This window comes from Falco peregrinus, chromosome 4 (assembly GCF_023634155.1).
Source record: "Falco peregrinus isolate bFalPer1 chromosome 4, bFalPer1.pri, whole genome shotgun sequence".
Lineage (NCBI taxonomy): Eukaryota > Metazoa > Chordata > Aves > Falconiformes > Falconidae > Falco > Falco peregrinus.
The window spans coordinates 49,304,880-49,324,644 of record NC_073724.1 but is presented as its reverse complement, the minus strand read 5'-3'; the positions used below and the strand labels follow the sequence as shown (position 1 = coordinate 49,324,644).

At 39.9% G+C, this 19,765-nt stretch overlaps 1 protein-coding gene across 7 annotated transcripts in view; it reads left to right on the top strand.

The window, feature by feature from the left end:
* Positions 1-19,765, top strand: part of LOC101916494 (cohesin subunit SA-2-like) — a 67,004-nt gene that overhangs the window by 14,540 nt on the left and 32,699 nt on the right. For all 7 annotated transcript variants that reach the window (XR_008746744.1, XM_055801244.1, XM_055801242.1 and 4 more), the window contains 7 exons: positions 1,852-1,923; positions 4,732-4,936; positions 6,068-6,219; positions 8,070-8,143; positions 8,589-8,712; positions 13,620-13,718; positions 16,375-16,454. Coding sequence is in view for 6 of the 7 variants with exons in the window: in XM_055801244.1 (XP_055657219.1) it covers positions 1,852-1,923; positions 4,732-4,936; positions 6,068-6,219; positions 8,070-8,143; positions 8,589-8,712; positions 13,620-13,718; positions 16,375-16,454 (806 nt within the window). In the remaining variant the exon portion in view is untranslated. The remainder of the gene's footprint in view (positions 1-1,851; positions 1,924-4,731; positions 4,937-6,067; positions 6,220-8,069; positions 8,144-8,588; positions 8,713-13,619; positions 13,719-16,374; positions 16,455-19,765) is intronic.

Here is a 19,765-nt window from a genome sequence, read left to right as displayed (position 1 = left end):
GTGGTCAAACAGTGGAACAGATTGTCCAGAGAGCTTATGGAATCTCCATATGTGAAGATACTACAAAGCTGACTGCACATGATGTCACCTGACACTGAGGGGACAGGCAGGTTCTTTTAGGGGATCCCTGGCAGAATGATGATGGCACTAGTTGTAGTTACAATTAAAGCTTTATTTTCTTAACAGATATTATTAGTGTAGCACAGATTTTATAATGGCACAAGATTTCTACAAGTAGAATCAATATAGTAGCATAATACAGAATTTTTAATACAATTTAACTTACGATTTCTAATCACCTAAGTGATACAGAATTTGTAGTACAATTATAATACTATTTCTCATCATCTAGACCTTCTGTAGGTGGGGTCAAATCGTAATACATGGTTTGCTGTATCAAAATAACAATCATAATTTAGATTTGAAAAATCATATAAAAGAATACAAGTCAGTCCTCAGAGGAAACAGATGATGGTGGAGGTGTCCCTGCCATTGGGCAGGTCACGGGTCTCTCTGTCTAGCAGTAGCTCTTGTTCAAGTTCCCCACATAGGTCTTGCAACCACTTGATTTTATGGACTGTGCTCTGGGTGTTGTGAAGCTTCTCTGTGATGGGGTTGTCACCACCACCTGGCTGGCTGGGTGCCTGGGACCTTCAAGGCCAGTAAGCAAGGGAGTAATCGGCCTGGCGCCTAGGAATCTTCAGACGGTAGGGAGGGGAAGAAGTCTGTTTTGTTTTGTCTTGGTTCACAGGACCTTCAGGGCCTGATAATGAGGGAAAGGGAACAAACACATGACCTGGTGTCTCACAGAGAATGGCTGTTTGCCCCATAAAATGGTGTTAGTCATGCTAATCACGTTAATGGTGTTGGGAACAGGGGTTACTGATCACACATGTCACTGGGCAGCCTGCTCTGGCTGACCCTGCTTGAGCAGGTGGGATTGGATTAGATGATCTCACAGAGTCCCTCTCAGTTTCTGTGAAAACTCATACTGGTGTTGGAAGCAGAGAATGGGTTTAATAGGGTCACTGAGGCATTTATTTCCTCTTTGTGGGCTGTGGTATTCCTCAGTAGAGAGACAGGCTTGACTTCAGGACCACTGCTTTTTGTTTTCCCTCTTTCTTAAACTATTCTGTTTTTCTCTCCTGCTTTTCTTCCTGTATGTGGCATTTTATTTCTTGCAATTTTTCATTCTTTTGTAGGTTTCCTTCCCTTTCCTGTTTTGTTGCTGAAATGTTTAGCAATGGAAGAGTTAAATTTGATACTGTACAGCCAGATGGGGATAGAAATACTTGTTGTGCTTCACTGATCCTAATAAGAAAGTTTGATTTTATGCCTTTTGTCTTGGAATAATTGCAGAGTTGAGGAAACATCTCTGAATCAAGTCACACTAGTGCTGAAAACATTTCTCTATAATTCAAAAAGCTTGGAATGTTTTTTTTTTTTGAGTTTGGATGTTTTACAGTATCCAGTTACTAAATGCTGGGAAGGGATATATACTTAGAATAGCTGAGGAGCCGTATCTTAGAATTAATAATGAGGATTATACCTTGTATATGTTTGCTTATAGATTTTAAAAACAAGCTGTCTCTTGTAGCAAGAAAACTCAGATTTTATATAAAAGTGTGTTTTTCTTCTATCATTAGTTATAAATTAAAAATACCGAGATGAGAAGGAACTGGATTTTGTTTAATGCATTGGATTGTATGAGCATGAGCCACCTGTATACACAATGTCTTAAGTTTTAATAGCCTTTTAAATATGATGCATGATTTGTGATGCTTTTGTCTTTACGAATTAACTGTGCTATTTCATCAAAAATCTTCTAAATTTTTGTCTCCTGCGTTACAGGAAACTGGGTTGCAGTATAAGAAATTCATGGCCTATCCTTGGATCCTGACAGTTACTTGGCCGGTGGACATGGTAGGACTCTTGTAGTTCTCTGCGATTGTAGTATAGCATTTTCTGTGGCTGTATTTCCCATTTCCATGGTAGGTGAATACCTCAGAACTCGTCATCTTAAACTGTGCATTAGTGAATGGAGCTCATCATGCACTTCTGAGGTCTGCCTCATGTGATCTGTTTTAGTGCTCTGGTTTGGATGACCACACTCATGCTTTTGAAGTGTCTGTTTCTTGCTGTTGATGTCAAAGGGTGTTGTGGTTTAACCCCAGCTAGCAACTAGGTACCACACAGATGCTTGCTTAATCTGTCCCCACCTCCCTGCAGTGGGATGGGGAGGAGGACTGGAAAAAGGTACAACTCGTGGGTGGAGATGAGAGAAATTTAATAATCAAAATAAAGTAAAATATAATTAATAACAATAACAATAACAACAAGTGTAATGAAAAGGGGGGGGAGGGAGAGAGATGAATTAAACCCAAGGGAAAAAAAAAGAAGGAAAAAAACCTCAAGTGATGTACAACAGTTGCTCACCACCCAGTTACTGATACCCTGCCAGTTCCTGACCAGTGATCAGCCACTCCCAGCCAACTTCATCAGTGTATATACTGAGCGTGACATTCTATGGGATGGAATATTCCTTTGGCTAGTTCAGGTCAGCTGTCCTGGCTCTGCTCCTTCCCAGCTTCTTGTGCCCCTCCTCACTGTCAGATCAAGGGAAACTTGAAAAGTCCTTGATTTAGTGTAAGCACTACTTAGCAACAACTAAACCATCAGTGTGTTACCAACATTATTGCCATACTAAATCCAAAACACAGCACTGTACCAACTACTAAGTAGAAAATTAACTACGCCAGCTGAAACTAGGACAAAGGGCCATCAGCATTTTGAACAGACTGATGTATGTCAAGTTGCAGTGGTGCTCAAATTCATTTCCCATCCCTTCCAGTGAGCTCTACACACACATGTGCCTGCATGCATATGTGCACACACACATGTCTGCACACAGATGTTTTGGCAGATTTGTTCAAAGGCTTTTTTCATCAAAACATTCTCTTGCAAATATAAATTTTTGATTGGGAGAATATTTTGAGAACAGAAACATCTTTTCTGTAATGCTTCTTCCCATACAACACTTGCAGCATTGTGGGGAATTCGTCTTGGCTCCTTGTTGGCACTTCACTTTCTTTCCATAGACTCTATGAAAGAAAGAAACATTTGCAGGATGAGTCAGAGCAGGAGCCTCAGCTGAGTGATTTGAATAGTTCTCTGGAAGAACCTTGTGTTATCTGACTTGGTTTCTGGAAGCAGAGTTGCTTCTCTTGTTATGGAGGGAATCTAAGGGAATCCCAGGTTAGGTTCTTAAATTTAGGTGGTGTGCCTGTTGTGCTGGTGTGCCTATGTATGCTTTACTATATTTACAGTATACCATTAAACAGTATCCCAGTGTAATAAATGTGGACAGTAGAAATGCTCTTAAATGTCTTCCTGTATTTGTGCTGCTTTTCAGATTGAGGGGTAAGCTGTGGTGATAAAGTACATATTTCCTGAAGCTGTAGGTTGTCTTTCTATAGTTTCTGTCATGATCAAGGAGCATTAAACAGGGCCTGCTGGGGACTCATGTTTCTGTCTTAGTACTTGCTACTATGGTTAGGCTCTGAAATTACTCTTACAATCAGAAATACATTCTATATTCCCAATGTGCTTTAGGTTGTGGGCATCTCTGAGGCCAGTCTGTATTTGCATTTATATTTCAAGAGAGCAGTGGGTCCTGTGTTTTGGAGGCAAAGTTACAATAGGAGAGCATAAAGGGCGCTTTATAAGTACACAAGGTTATTCTGGGTGTGAAGCTGCATGGTAGAATACATCTGAGAAGGTGTATGACCAACAGCTGAGTAGTGGCCTGCCTTCGGGATGAAGTTTTCCATAGTGAGTGAAGTTTTGGAGTTCCCCAAAGCCATTCACACCTGGAAACCATCAAGATGCAAATTCATATTCAGAGCCATTGCTGGCATCTGTGAGGTGCGAATGAAATAAATGTTCATGCTGCCTGAGGTTGCCATCTATGAAGTCTTCCTAGTACGCTCTTCACATGAGGTGCACCGTTTTGTGTGAGAAATCATTTGAACTGCCATCTGTCTGCTTTCTTGCTGGCAGTATCAACTGTACTGTGAATATTCTCGTGGTTTTATTGTAACTTGCTTTTTGCATAATGTCAAAGGTATTGCCTACTTACTGTTTCTGTGGAGGTTATCAGACACAGGTGCTGGTGGTATAGGTGAATGACTGACTCACTATTTGTCATTAAGCTGCAACCTGATAAACTCCTTAAACTGGCAGTGCTGCTGAGGAAAATGGTCCCATCCTGCTCACATCACAGTTTGTTTTCACCTTTCAGTCCCTTCAGTTTCCTCCTGGATTTTACCATGCACTTGCAGGAACAGGAAGGACAGGGAAGTGGGGAAGCACTGCTATCTGTGAGGAAGTAAAAGAGTCCAGGAGGGGCTCATGATTGATGGAAGTGAAAGTTATTTATGATGTTGAGGCTTCATATGCCCTCTCCCCTGTCCATTCACAGCTACCTCACACACGTTGCTTTCAGATGTGGGCTAGCATGACGGGGTAGCTCTAATGAAGCTAGTTAGTCTCTGTGCTTGCTTGTAACCTAGCTGCGTGTCCCTACTTCGTATTAATAATCGTGAAAAAAGTTATGGGTGGGCCGAGGTGAAGCTGGCAGCAAAACTCTGATATTCAGTGAGAGAGACGTAAATGGTGCGCACAAACAAAACTAATTGGGGTGTTTTCTCTTGCCTTTTCTTTCCTGTGCAGGACAATGAAGACTACCCACTGATCAGAACAGGACCCTATTGGAAGAAGTTCAAGGCCAATTTCTGTGAATTTATTGCAGTGTTTGTCCAGCAGTGCCAGTGCAGCATCCTGTATGATAGCTACTTGATGGACACTGTCATTTCACTGCTTACAGGCTTAGCGGACTCCATGGTCAGAGCGTTTAGACACACAAGTACTCTGGCAGGTAAAGTAACTCACAGAGCTGCTGTAGATTGTGAGTTTTGTTGATGTGTACAAACAAAACTGCTCAAAATTGAAAAGCTCTCTTTACTGGAGAACTTGCTATTTTATGCATTGACAGTGCATTCCTCCTAATATATGTTACTGTAATATAAATTACTTGTTCCTATGTGTATCTGAATGGAATTTGGATGCTTCAGATAGGATAGATATGATTTTTTTTTTCCTTTATGTTTTCTTTAATGCCTGACATGACTAACTTTAGAATTTTGTTGCGTTCAGATTCTTTTTTTTTTTTTTCCAGTAACTGATTTTTCACGGTCAATTTTATATTCTGTTATTTTCCTCCCTCCACTAATTAATCTGATGAAGTTGCATTAAATGCTTCACCTAAAAAAGCTTCCTTTGGAAAGCTGCTACTCTTGTGGTATTTGTGCTAGAAAGAACATTGCTTGTTACACATTTTTGTTCCATGCAGCATGATGATACTAAAGCTACTACATTCCCCCCTCCCTCCCCACCGCCCCCCCCCCCAAAGCCAGCTAATAAGTTCTTTGCCATACAAAGAGCACTTAAAATATAACTTGTTCTGAAGTACACTGTTTGCTTTGAAGGCTCAAAACCCCCACTTGACATCTGTGCAAACCATCTAGTGATCCTTAGAGGAATGTGCATTTTTGCCACTTCAAGTAAAATATTAAGATTGCCAGGCTTTTATTGGCCAGCTTCACTGTTGTGGATGGTGTGGGGTTTTTTTTTGTTGGGGTGTGTGTGTTCTTTGTTTTGTTTTTTATTGTCACTGGAAATCACCAGTTCTACAACTCTAGATTCTTTTGCAGAAAAATCAAAGTACGTAAACTGAGAAGAGTTGCCCAGTAAATTACTTCTCTGACTAGAACTCTGGCCAAAAGCTGTAAATCACCAGTAGTATCGCTGCATTTTCCTTTTTTGCTCCTTTTCTGCCTTTAAAATAAATACTGTATTTTGAAATAAATTACTATAATCTAGTAATGTTCATATTTTGGATAACAAACTGGATTTGGCTAACCATATCCTTTTTGTGGTAAAGTGATGAATATATTTATGCTCATATTGCTCAGCTAAGCTAAATATGTTGGCTTTGTTTTCTTTTTAGCAATGAAGCTTCTGACAGCGGTTGTTAGTGTACATCTGAACCTTGATGTCAACAAGCACAATGCTCAAAGGTTATATGAGGTGGAGAAGAAGAGGATAAGTGGCAAGAGAACAAATTACAGACTTGACCAGCTAGAGAAAAAAAGGAAAGAGGTTAGGCAGGTGTCTTGTATGGGAGATGTATGAAGATGGAATAGAGGGATTAGTGACAGCTTGCTTTTGGGTCGCTGCAGTTCTTTGAGGTTTATATGTTTATCTAATGCATGGTGCAGAGCAGTTATGACTGGCTAGATTAAGTGGTACAGAAATGACTAAGGTAGTATCTGCCCTATGTACTGTTAACGTGTGATGTCTGTCCTACTAATTGCTGCTTTAAATTGGCTTCATTAGCCCTTGACCTCTACACAAATATGGATTTACACTCACAGGTAGTTTCATCGGTAGCTCTAGTGTTGTAGGAGTGCAGCTTTGCATATGTTTATACAAATTACAAGCCAAAATGTTAGTTCAAGAACTGGATTTCAATGAATGCAAAAGGATCCAGGATAGCTGTCATCTCCAGATAAGTAATGCATTGTAAAAATATTCCTAGCTTCAGGTATGACCTGTATCTTTCTTGCTGTTCAGTTTCTGTCATTTCTTCCCTGCTCAGCCAGACAGCTTCTTATCAACATACAGAGACAGGCCTATATATGTATGTAAGAAATAATTCTGGCTTGAGGGTGGAGGTGACTATGCATGAACATCCAAGCATAGTCACACTTGTTGTGGTTTAACCCCAGCTAGCAAGTAAGTACCACGCAGCTGCTTGCTCATCATACACCCTGCCTCCGACCCTGTGGTGGGAGGAGACTTGGAAGGAAGGTAAAACTCATGGCTTGAGATAAGAACAGTTTGAAATAAAAATAATAATAATAATAATAATAATTGTAATGAAAAAGGAGACAACAAAAAGAGAGAGACAGAAATAAAACCCAAGAAAGACAAGTGATGCACAACACAGTTGCTTACTACCCACTGACTGATGCTCAGCCAGTCCTCGAGCAGTGATCAGTGCTTCCCAGCCAACTCCACCAGTGTATATACTGAGCGTGACATTCTATGGGATGGAATATCCCTTTGGCTAGTTCAGGTCAGCTGTCCTGGCTCTGCTCCCTTCTGGCTTCTTGTGCCCCTCCTCACTGGCAGAGCACGGGAAACTTGAAAAGTCCTTGATTTAGAGTAAGCACTACTTAGCAACAACTAAACCATCAGTGTGTTACCAACACTATTGCCATACTAAATCCAAACCACAGCACTGTACCAGTTATCAGGAAGAAAATGAACTCTTTCCCACCTGAAACCAGGACATCCTTCTCTTGACCTTAGAATCGGTTATCTCTGTTCTGAGCTTTGGATGCCCATGGACTCTCTTAGAAACAACCCCTTTTTTTGTGGAAGGCCGTGTTTGGATGAGACAGGGTTTTTTAGTATTATTGTAAGGCTGATCTTACGGGAAGGACAGAGGAAATGTGTGCTTGGGGGAAAAACCCAAACTGGTCACCCTTCCTGATGATGTTGATGAGAGAATGTTTTTAGTAAGTGACTTGGGTTTGCAGAAGTTCCTAACTAGATTTTCAGGGCTTGGTTAAAATACATGCTCATTGTGGAATAGGTGCATTTTGAAAATTCCCTTGTATGCCTTTCTTCCATGTCTGTTTAAGTGCATAAAAAGAGAATTTGGACCTGACCTATATGTGAAGATTATTTAATAGTTGTTCTGTATGTTTCTGTGTATTGATAGATCAAGACTTACTATGTCAAACAAGTACCTTGTTATCCAAGTTAGCAGTTGGTATCTGGTAAACCTTTCATCAAAAATGTCATTACAGACCGCTTGTATGTTGGTGCCATGTGTAAATGCTAGCAATTTGCACCACAGTAGTATTGTGAGTACTGATGCAAATTTTTTGTGTAATGAATTGTGGAACCAATGTTAATGTTCAGTTCTCTTTGTATTTCAGTATGAGCATAAGCTTCTAGAGATACAGAACATGATGAATGCTATTTTCAAAAGGACATTTCTAAACCGTTACCGGTAAGAATAAAAATAAAGCTGTGGTGTGTATCTGCATGCCCAAGAAACTCTTGCTCAAATTGTTGAGGTAACAGATACCTGAATCAAGGTAAACATCCTAAACGCACTAATGATGTCAAGAAAGGTGTAGCAGTTTGATTATTTTAAACAATTTGGACTTACAAAAGGACCTTTCTTAAGTTCTTTTTGCTGGCTATAGAGCAGTGCCTTTGTGATTGAGAAGATACCCAGAATTACAAGTAATTATTGCATGAAACATTTGTAGCTAAAAGTGGCCTAACTGTCTGTTGAAGACTAACTTAGGACATGAATATGAAGATACTTGTAATATTTTTGGATTATACATATTTCTGAAATTCAAGAAAATAAAAATATTGCAAATAATGTAATTAGTATATATTAGGCTTTTAAAATATATTAATATCACAATTTTATAATTCCACAGTGATGTGATCCCCGAGATCCGAGCAACTTGTATTGAAGAAATTGGCAGCTGGATTAAAACATACCCAGATGCTTTTCTAAATGATAGCTACTTAAAATACATGGGGTGGATGCTGTATGACAAGGTAGAGTTGGTTTGTTTTTTTTCCTTACTGGGGGCAGTAGGTGGAAATTTTTGAATATTTTTTTAAAGAATCCTAATGTTTAAATTCTTGAGAGTAGATATTTAAGACTGTGGTGTTACAAAAAAGAATTTACTTTCTTCCCCATTTCAGGTTTTATTTTTAAAGCCATTGCAGCACTAAATAGCAGAACATTTTTTCCAGTTCTGTTAGCAGTGTGTTCCTGTGTGTGCAGTTATTTTTATATGTTACTGAATTGGGAACTATTACTAAATTGCAAAATGGCCTATACACTTTGAGCACATGCAGCGTTAAATGTTGAGTAAAATTCTGCTTTTAGATTTGATGGCTACATTTAAAATTTTGTTTCATTTTATAAAAATGAACAAATTTTGTCTATAGTAAAATTAGTCTTTAATATTGCACTTCTCATTTGGAATTACACTGATACAGAAAATATTTACAGAAGTCTAGTCATTTTCCAAAGGTTATTCTCCTTTTCCTTATGGGAGGTTTGTTTTTTCTTCTTGAGTAGAGGCACATTTAAAAACAAACAAACACCCCCCACCCACCAAACAACAACAACAATAACAAAAAGCCAAAAGAAAAAAGTAACTCAAAAATTCGCTTTTTCTCATGCTTCTAAAATGTGTAAGAGATTTTAAAGGGATAGGAATATTTATCATGAATGGCTGATTAACAAAATTGGCACGCTGTAATTCTGCACGCCACTCTGCAGGGGTATATAGCTTCGGTATAAATTTTGAAACATCCTCGATTTTGTCAGCTTTAGGTTACATTTGTGTTCTGTGAATAAAATTGTAGTTTAACCACAAAGCCAGGAGGGGGAGCACAAAGCCTCTTCCCTGCATCGTGCCGTTGCTGTGAAGGTAGTATTTAGATTTTTAGAACAACAAATCTATCAAAAACTGTCGTCTTTTCCTGCATAAAATTTATCTGATCAAAATATCTTTTTTGTATATGTTCAGTTGGGAGAACTTGCCAAAGAAAAAGTCATTTTTGAAGATGATGTGTCTTCATTCCCAGTGCTGTACGGTGAAAATTAACAGCTGGTGTCTCAGATTAATGCATATAGCTCATCCAGTGTCATTTATTGGGAACTGGAAATGGTTGTTTTTCTAAAGCTTATTATTTGAAAGCAATGCAGATGCAAACAGAGTGAGATAAAGTGAAAAGTCTTCCACATTTCATATTTGACCAAGACCTGGTAGTGTGCCACTACTGGTGGTTGCAGTCCCGGCTGTGCTTTGTGATTTGCAGCCACTGTTAAATTGCCTGATTCCAAAATGAGAGCAGCGCATTTTTGGCAGCAGCAGGGGCAGCAGTGCTTTTATATACATCTGCATGTTATTTCCCACTACTCCTCCTTAATAAGCGTTTCCATCCCATCTTTTTGGGGGTGGGTGGCAAGAAAATGATATCTCCCAGAGCCAATTTTCTTTTAGAATATAACGTGGAGAAGTTTGCCAAATCATTTAGGCCCCAGAGTGGAACGACCACAAAAGTATTCTAACAGTGGGGGAAAACCTGGCCAGGATCCTCTGCAGTGCTGTAAACAGAGATTAAGTTCAGTCAGTCTGGAGGCTTTAAAGTGGAGAGGCAAGGGGGAAGTAAGTATAAAATTAACATTTTGTCTTCACAGTCTTTTATTTGAATATAATCATTCTTTCTTTCCCATGAGATACCATTTTTCCATTATACCTTGATATGAAACATTATGTTTTTATGTGAAAGGCTGTATCCTAGGTGCAAGAAGATGCTGCAGATTCAGTGGTAATATGCTCAAAATTGCATATGAGGATCTCTCTTTGGCCCAGTAAGAGTTGTGGAACAGACACATTTTCGAGTAGTTTATGTTCACCTGCTAGAAATAATTCAACTTATGTTTGTAGACCAAACAACAGTTGATACTAAGTCTGACAGCTGTGTGCAGTTGAACAATGTCCTATGTAAGCAGAGTCCCCTGTCGGTGCATTTGTGAAACCTAGGCACCTAACTTGTGCTCAAAGGCGCTAGTGTTCTACCAAGGGAATATATAGCTAGTAAATCAACATCCAGATCTAGTCAAACAGTGCTGATCTGAGCAGCAGGTGTTGAAGGGAAGTGCTGTGTAAAAAGTTCAGAGTTAAAGGCCAGAAAAATAAAGACAATGAAGAATAAGGATAGGGAAAGTAAAAGGAGACAGGAAGGCAAAGACAGTGGAGATACACACTTGGGACCTCCTACCATGTTAGACTAGCTTTGTCTGGAACTTCAGGCAGGTTGTTGAGGTTTTCTCACTAGACTGATAAACACCCAAAGAAATCCTGTGGAAACAGGAACTTGCACTAAAATGAACTTCTGTGTCCTGACCATGTGATCCTCCTGGGAAATTTCAGGAAATTGAAAGGGTTTTTAGTTTTGCCTCGTGTTCAGCATGGCTATAGAAACTGGTCCCGTTGCGGCTACTTCTGAAATACTTCTTTCTTCAAATGGTCATGTTAGTATAGTGGGTTTCTGTTCCATAGGTCATCTCTGTGCGTATGTACCAAGTTTTTTTGGGGGGAGGGCAGTTTTTTGAATTGTTTTACCTCAACAGGGCAGGTAAGTTGAATTGTCTTTGTTCTTCAGGAGTAATTCAGAAGTAGACCTAGTTTTCCCAGTTTATTATCTGGGGTGGGGTGAGGAGAAAAAAATGACCCAATGACCCCATCAAACCATCCCAGTCCCAGCCTGTATTTGTAAGGCTTATTGAATGGCCCCACCTCTGTGATAATGGTGAGGCTGTAGTCTCATAACTGAAAATGTCTAAGTGGTGCTGGAGCCCATGCAGAGTTCTTTGAAGTCACTAGAGCTGCCCACCATCTTACTGATGTTTTTTGCCAGTCTGTTTGCAAGTTAGGGTTGAAATATGCTATGATACAGCTGAGGGACAGCGTGTGTTCAGTGTTCTGAAAATGTGCTTGCTCCCCTTCGCTCTCACAGCTTTGAAAGACCAAACAGGCAGGTGTTAGTAGTTCTGGTGAGGGGAGTTGATGGCTGGATGTTCGTACTAGCCTATGTTACTGTTGAAAGGAGCTGAAGTAGAGAGATAGTTTTAGAAGGATGTGAAGTAGTTTTGAATGATCAAGAAGCTATGAGGAGTGACGAATCTAGAAAAGGAGAGGTGACTGAGAAGGAGAAAATGCAACTGAAAACACAGGAAAACAGCAGAATTAGTCATAGTAGAAGTAATTTGTTCATAGTCAGTAAAGTTAATTTTTTCAACTCTTGAAATAAGCAAACATGTAGGGTAATGACTGAGAGCTTTTGGGTGAGAACGGGACACCTTTGGAGGCAGGTGGTGCAGTTTAACATATTAAACTTTATCACCAGACCTATGCTTGAATGCCACCTGACTGACAAATGGAAATGACACTACTAGCTGTGTGCTAAGGGCTATATGACCATCCAAAAAAACATCACTAACTTTTTTCCTTTTTTTTTCCTTTTCCCCAAGCACAAATGCAGTCCCTATTCACAAGCAAAGCCTTGTGCTAGAATACTGAGGGCAGCTGAAGCAAAGATGGCAGTGCATTGGCTGAACTGAGTCTGTGCCAGTGTGCAGTGATGGGTAGCAAGCTGGGGCCATTTGTGAGTGAGTTCTGTGCTGTGGAGCCACGAGTGGCTTTAGGAAGCAGCAGATGCAGGCAACAGTCTCCTTCTCAGACAAGGCCTTTAATTTTCAAGTACAATGTAGAGTATGTACTACTGGTGTGTCATGGGCAGATTAGAGAGCAGTACTCATTGTTACCTGTTGATCTTTAACTTTGTATTTCTAGCAAAAAGCTATCTGTTGGTCAAAGCCTGTTCCTGGTTATCACCCTTTGCTTTCCATTTAAGCAGTTGAACAGGAACTTGTAGTAATGGATAGGCTGTGTGTAGGTGGTCTCCTTTCTTGGGTTTCCTTGATTATTCTTACTGCTATTGTTAGCAAGAGGAATTAAGGAAGAAATATGAAGAGACCGATTCAAAGCCTGCAGTTCATTTAAACGTCTCTGCTGGTATCCTTAGCTTTGCAAGTTTATAGAACACAGTGATTTTTCTGTGTTAGATCCTCAAAATGATTTTCCTAGTGCCATTTAAAGCTTTGTCATTTGAAAGGTGTAGCAATATGAATGAGATAATTTAAAAGCTGGATAAGCAAAAGACTCCTTTTTTGAGTCATCTATGAAGCAGCAGTACTAATAATATGAAATAACACCTTGCATGATAAATATGTTTTGCCTAAATTAACTAATTAGGCCAAATTCAAAGCAACCCTTTTCTTCTTAGAACACTTAAAATACAGCATTCTAGTGTAAAACAAGGAGAAGGCATAGAATTTAACTCTGTAGGCACTCGCTTACCATTTAGAGTTCTTATCTAAAGGTGTACCTCTTCCTCTGGAAATGATCCAGAATTTCTTGGAGTTCTTGTCAGTGTTTTAACGATTCCCTGAATCAGATGTTGAGAGGAAGCAAGCAAAGTGATGTACGGAAGAGTGCTGGTTGTATTAAGTAGGTCATCTGTACTCTTGTCTTTGTATATTTACCAGGTGAATAGCACAATTCCTGAATCTTTTGCATTCTGTTGCTTTTATTAGCTGTAGGGTCTGTGAGAGTTTCTTTTGACTCCTAGGGATCCTACCACAACCTTTGATGTCACCTTTAACTTTGGCTGACTGCAGGCTGCTTCTGTGTGTGTGTGAGATGCATGTGCACACAAACAAAATGGGGCTGGTACCACTAATAAAGAAGATGAGGCAGTGTTTGGGTAGTCTGCTATAGGCACTCACAAAGAACTCTTATTTACATATTATAAGTGCCAATAGCGAATAACATCAAAAATACGTGTTTTATACTGTTAGCTGATTTCTCTTTGTCTTGTAGCAAGCTGAAGTGCGGTTGAAATGTCTTCTGGGACTGCAGGGAATTTATAGCCAAAAAGAACTTGTTTCCAGGATGGATCTCTTTACTAGCAGATTCAAGGTAAATAGATTACTGTTTGCTATTTGTTAAGTCTGGGATGGGTGTATACACAGGGTCTGATGCTTTAATTAGAGGTATCTCCCCACTGTCCTGACTGACAGGAGCTTAGAGTACTGCAGAAACTGTTTGACTGAGTGGATGAAGGAGTTTTGCAGAGATGTTTCCCTCTGTTTCCATGGAACTTTCTGTTTCACTTTAGTTCGTGCACAAAATGGTGTTAGCATGTACTGTGGTCAGTTATCTCCACCGTTCATCCGGTATGGCCCAGATGTTTTTTATGGGTCTTTGGCAGATGACAAAGAATTTCATACTCTAAAGGTCCCTGGTTTTTTTTTTTTCCTGCTCCTGTTAATGGGTTAACCTTGTAGATACCGGATTGGCTAACCATGTATCACACTGATGTGGGAATGGCTCTCTGTTGATCTACCATGTCAGTATGAATCTTGAAGAAGGATCCCTTATCTCCTTTCTGAACAAGTCAGGTGATATGCTGTAGTTTTGAGAGCTTATTCTGTGACCGCACTGACCCTGTACACTGCCTTTATCATATTCCAGCACCCTGACTCATTGAGGAAGTAAGCCCTTTCCTTTATTTAATCCTGTCCTTGCTAATGGTTTTGTCAGCTACTCTTATCCCAGTGGGGCAGCACCTTTTCAGTATTTGAGTAGGAAAGCTCAAGATGCTTTAGTGGTATTTCAGTTCCTCTGAATCAGTACATAATCAGTGCCTGCATGTGGTGGTAATCATGTTCTTTTTGCAAGAGGTGCAGGGCTTACCTGTATACCAAAGCAGTTGCTAATACTAAAAAACACCTGTAGCACATCCTCAAAGAACAAGAAATAGATTAATATTGGTATCTTAAGAATAAATTATTCAGACTGAAACTTGACTATCTAAAATTAACCTGTTCTAAACTGTTACATGGTAGTCCCACATCTTTCTTTCTAAAAGAAGGTTGCTTGCTGTAAGCTGTGTAACCAACTGCAGGACTGGTATTCAGAGACTGATGAAATAGCTCCAGTCTGTACTGCAATTTCCCTCTGTGTGGAGGATGCTATATAAATCGATTATTGCAAACTCCATCCCCCAATCAAAAAAAAAAACCAACCCAAAACCCTCTAAACAGAAGAAACCCAAACAGTGACACACAGAACATGGACTGATCTGGAATCTTTCACAGTTTAAATCATGCTTTCTCAGTGGTGGGAAATGTAATCATATAACCATCAATACATTTCCCAGAAGTGGGGGTTTCAGATGCTCCCTCTTTTACCCTTGAGTATTCAAACTCAGGATTCATGGTCTTCCACAGCTTGCAGCTGGGTTGTGAGAAAAAGGAAGGTGCAAAGTAAAATTGGTCTAGAAATTTAGAAATGATATAATAGAATCATAGAATCATTTAGGTTGGAAAAGGCCTTTGAAATCATCAGTTCCAATCGTTAACCCAGAACTGCAGAGTCCATCACTAAACCATGTCACTAAGCACTGCATCTATGCATTTTTTAATTACCTCCAGGGATGGTGATTCTACCACCTCCCTGTGCAGCCTGTTCCAATGCTTCACCACCCTTTCAGCGAAGAAGTTTTTCCCAATATCCAATCTAAACTGCCCCTGGTATACCCTGAGACAGTTTCCTCTTGTCCGGTCACTAGCTATTTGGGAGAAGAGACCGACCCCCACCTGCCCACAGCCTCCTCTCAGGCAGCTGTAGGGGGCTACTAGTAAGGTCCCCCCTGAGCCTCCTCCTCTCCAGGCTAAACACCCCCAGTTCCCTCAGCTACTGCTCATAAGCCTCGTGCTCCAGACCCTCCACCAGCTGCGTTGCCCTTCTCTGGACACGCTCCAGCACCTCCACGTCCCCTTGCAGTGAGGGGCCCAACCCTGAACACGACATTCCAGGTGCGGCCTCACCAGTGCCCAGTACAGGGGGACAGTCGCTTCCCTTGTCCTGTTGGCCATGCTGTTTCGGAGACACATGTTAAGTGAGAAAACTGTTAGTCCCAAAACAAGCAAGTCCAAAGGTTTAATGTACCTTAAAGATGTGGGCCACACTGAGGAGTGTAAGTGCTTGGGTACACAGAACAGGAAAATTTCCATTGTTTTCTGAGGTGTTTGCATGTGTACCAAGTTACAGTAGTGTGAGTTCTGGAGATCAGGGATATTGCTGCTATTCCATGAAGCACTGTTATGACTCAAGTCCTAATTGTCTTTCCAGCAAGACACTGGCTTCTGTAACATGTAGGTACACGTACTTAGTTGTTGATGGGAGAAACTGGTTATATAATGTTTGTAATTTGAGGCTTACCTTCATCTAACATACTGAAGTGCCAGTAGTAACATTTTAGAAACAAGTTGTCAGTCATTTTTAATTTGTAGACTGTAGTTGATTTCCTGTGAACGCATACATTACATCTATAAAAAATATCATATTACTGCATGATTAATTCAGTTAAAAAATTAACATGCTGTTAATTTTCAGGGGCTGGGGAACTACTTGATAGTAATCAAGTTGCCTTATGTCTCTTAGGAAATAGCTGCTGAAATAAAAGTAAATCTCTGCTCTACTAGTGTAGATGATCTAGCTGTAGCAAAAATATGTGTTTATTGAGAACAAACCATGTTACATCTTTTTATTGTCATTTTACATCCATTAGGATCGAATTGTGTCCATGCCTCTGGACAAGGACCATGAAGTAGCAGTTCAAGCCATGAAACTCTTGATGCTTATGTCACAGTAAATAATTTCTTTTTTAATTTACTGTATTGTTTGAATGGCAACAAGATCCAGATACAGTCCTGATGAATCTTCCTGTAATCAGTTACATGCTGGGAAACAGTTGCTCCTGGCAAGATACGAGTTACAGTTAAAGCTGCTCAAGACATGGCATTTTCTTTCTGTGGGAAGTATCAATATTAAGAAAACCCTTGTGCTGCTGAGATTCAGTATGAAAACTATGTTTTTATATCTTTATACTTTCCTCTGAAAGGAAATTCCACATATTTTGGCTTTTCTCAAATAGAGCATCTGCCTGTTTCAGGGGAGGTCCCCACCAAAGATGGGGTTTCCGCTCCATCTTCTGTCCCAGGGTTGCCAGGCCTTGACCAGGAGTTCAGGGAACTCTGCCATCTTCCCTGTCTCCCCACCTGACACAAGAAGCCTTGAGCTTTGAGGCTGTTGCTGGAATTTGGACTTCCAGATTCTTGGCTCCATGGCAGAGAACCTGTGGGCTGTTGAGCCCACAGCAGGCTGCCTGACAGGAAATGAGCAAGTGATATCTTGGTCCTGCTGAAGTGGAAAGCTAACAGAAGAGTTTTCTTGGGAATTACCTGCCAGCCATAAATTTGGTAGGTTAATGGCAAGGTGAAAGTGTGAGGAAAAACTAGACTTAATGTTGCAGAAGTATATGAAAACTATTCTGACATGTCCTTAAGCAGCATGTTTATTTTAGAAATGACTTTATTTGCAAAACATGTGAAGAATAAGTTCTCTGTCCTTCTTTTTCAATGCAAAATGAGAATAAAAACCCCACTGCATTTCATTGTTAATGCAGTTGAGATGTTAGGACTCAGTAAGTGTCTTTTCTGTCTCAGTGTAAGTTGAATTCTGCAGATGCGTACTTCCACGTACAGCATGGAGCATTGTCCAATAGCCTTGTGGGATTTGCTTTTCCGTTTAAGCCAGAGCTCTTGGTCGTTGCTAGATGAGGTTGTAGACCTTAATGGACCAAATCATATGGCATTGTAGTTATTTACATGAAATTTCAAGTACATTTGTATATTGAAGTGCTGCTTTATAGTCTGGTCTCCTGTGTCGCTTCACACTCCGTTGATTTGAGCGGCATTTCTCTAGGCCTGTTTCAACATATGCATCAGAGCAGCATATGATGCTGTGAACATAGTATGCTTTTCTGAAGGGAGTACCATTGTTTGGGCCTCACTAGTAGTAGCTAGGGTTACATTGTTTCTGTGTTTACAATGTCCGTTTCTGTATCCCTTGGTTCTCGGTGGTGCGTAGCTATTGGAACAAAGCACAATGCTGTGTCTATGTGGGTAACATGTCCCTGTGCTAGGAGGAGCAGCACACCATTGTTGAAGTACAAAGATTCTGTACACCAGTTATGGCTGCCCTTATTCTGTATCTGAACTAACAAGTGCTATATTGGCACTGCAGCTGTTTATCATCTCTGGCTGTATTATAAGAGATCATGTTCTCATTAATGCAAACTGCAGCTATAAAAGTTTGATCAATGTTTCTTTTTCCCTGAAGCAATTTTTTCTTAGTTTTTCTTAAATATGATTTCCAGTGTGAAGAAATGCCTTCTAAAGTTTTCTGAAAGACATTTTTTCCATCATAAAATGTAGTTTTTATAAGACGAATACATTTTGAAATTGTTTTTAATTAGGCTGTGTGGAGGCCTAGGAAGTGTGTGCTTCTTTCTTTTCGCTCATCTGTTGCATAGCCATACTCCTTTCTGCCCCCCTCCTCCCCAAGTTGCTCTGAGCCCTGCTGATTTGGCTTAATTATTGGAGTGATGAAAGTGGGAATTGGGGACTCAATAAGCAAATTCAGTGACAGCTCTTTGATAGGACTAGTACTGACCAGTCTATAAAACCTGTGTGAAGACCGTGCAGACAATTAGACAGTCACATGTACAGACTTCTTAACAAGAGCCTGGCATCAAGATGCTTTTCTAGCAGGGGAAAAGCTTATGCCTCAGTATCTACAATAGTGTCATAGAGGACATGCTGCTGTCGTTGCAGAAGCAAAGAAATTTCAGGGCTATTGTGTCTCAAATAGGTGCAACTCGGCTCAAAACCAGTATCTGGATATTGAACAGTAATGGTGCTTGATACGTGCAGTAAAGCATGAAATGGGGCTGGAGACAACAACTCTCCTGCCTTTAAAGAATAATAAACAACAGTCTGCATAAATGGCAGTTCTACTTGTATGCATAGATGCAATCAAACTTTTTGCCGCTTTTGTCAAGCTGTATTGGTTTCTCTGTGGATGGCTCAATTTTGTCATCCACAAATCTGGCAACTGATTTCTAATTGCCCAACTTGCATTTTTAGTGAGACATGAAAGACCTTTCAGATCAAGTTTCTATTTTTAAAGCTACTGGCAAGAACCTCTATCTCATGAACTCCCTACATTTGATTTGGAATCATGGATTATTTTTAACAAATAATATAAACATGTCTCTAATCTTGGAAGAAATCTTTTGTTGTTTCACAACATGTGTTGGGAAGAAGCAAGGCCAGGAGTAACTTTTTTCCTCCAGTTAGTCTGTTGGGTGCTCTGACTTTCTTTGGAAAATTTACTGTATCAGTAACATCTCTTACTGTTTTCCATAGTTGTCTTTTAGGTGAGTATAGAAGAAAGTCCTGGTTTCCAGTTAATTATTTTTGTGGTGTTTTATGATCGCAGTGGAGCTGTGCTCCATGTATGTAACAGCTTTGACCATGTCTTAACCGTCACTGTGTTCCAGTCTTGTGGAATATACATTGACTACTCTGCCTACTGCTGTGCTGCCCTTCACTTTCTCTCTGTTACTAGCTAGAGAGGCAGTGAAAACACTGATGTTTTCAATTCACTTTGATGTGTTGCATTATTAAAAAAAATAATCCAGTGCTAATTTAAAACCCTCTTGCTATGCATATACCTGCTTTTTTCAAATCCATATTTGTATTTTCATCTTGTCTATCTCTTTAAGCTGAGAATTTTTCTTCTCGTTTGTTGCATGTTGTCTCAGTTGAATGCCAAGGTCTTTGGGTGGTAGATTTCTATTTTTCACACAGCATGGTGTGATCCCGAAACTGAAATGAGCCTATGAGGTTTAGCATAATAGAAATTATTAATGCTACTGAATTATGCATAATTGTTAGCATTAATGTTGCAAATGATCTGAGAGGGAATAGAAATAGGAAGGAAATAAAGAGGGAGAAAACCTGAGTGACGGGAGACCAAGGAATCTTATTGAAAACATTGGCCATTAGGAGGCAGATTAGTTTAGTGTGCTTACTGCCAGACAATTCTGTTCATTT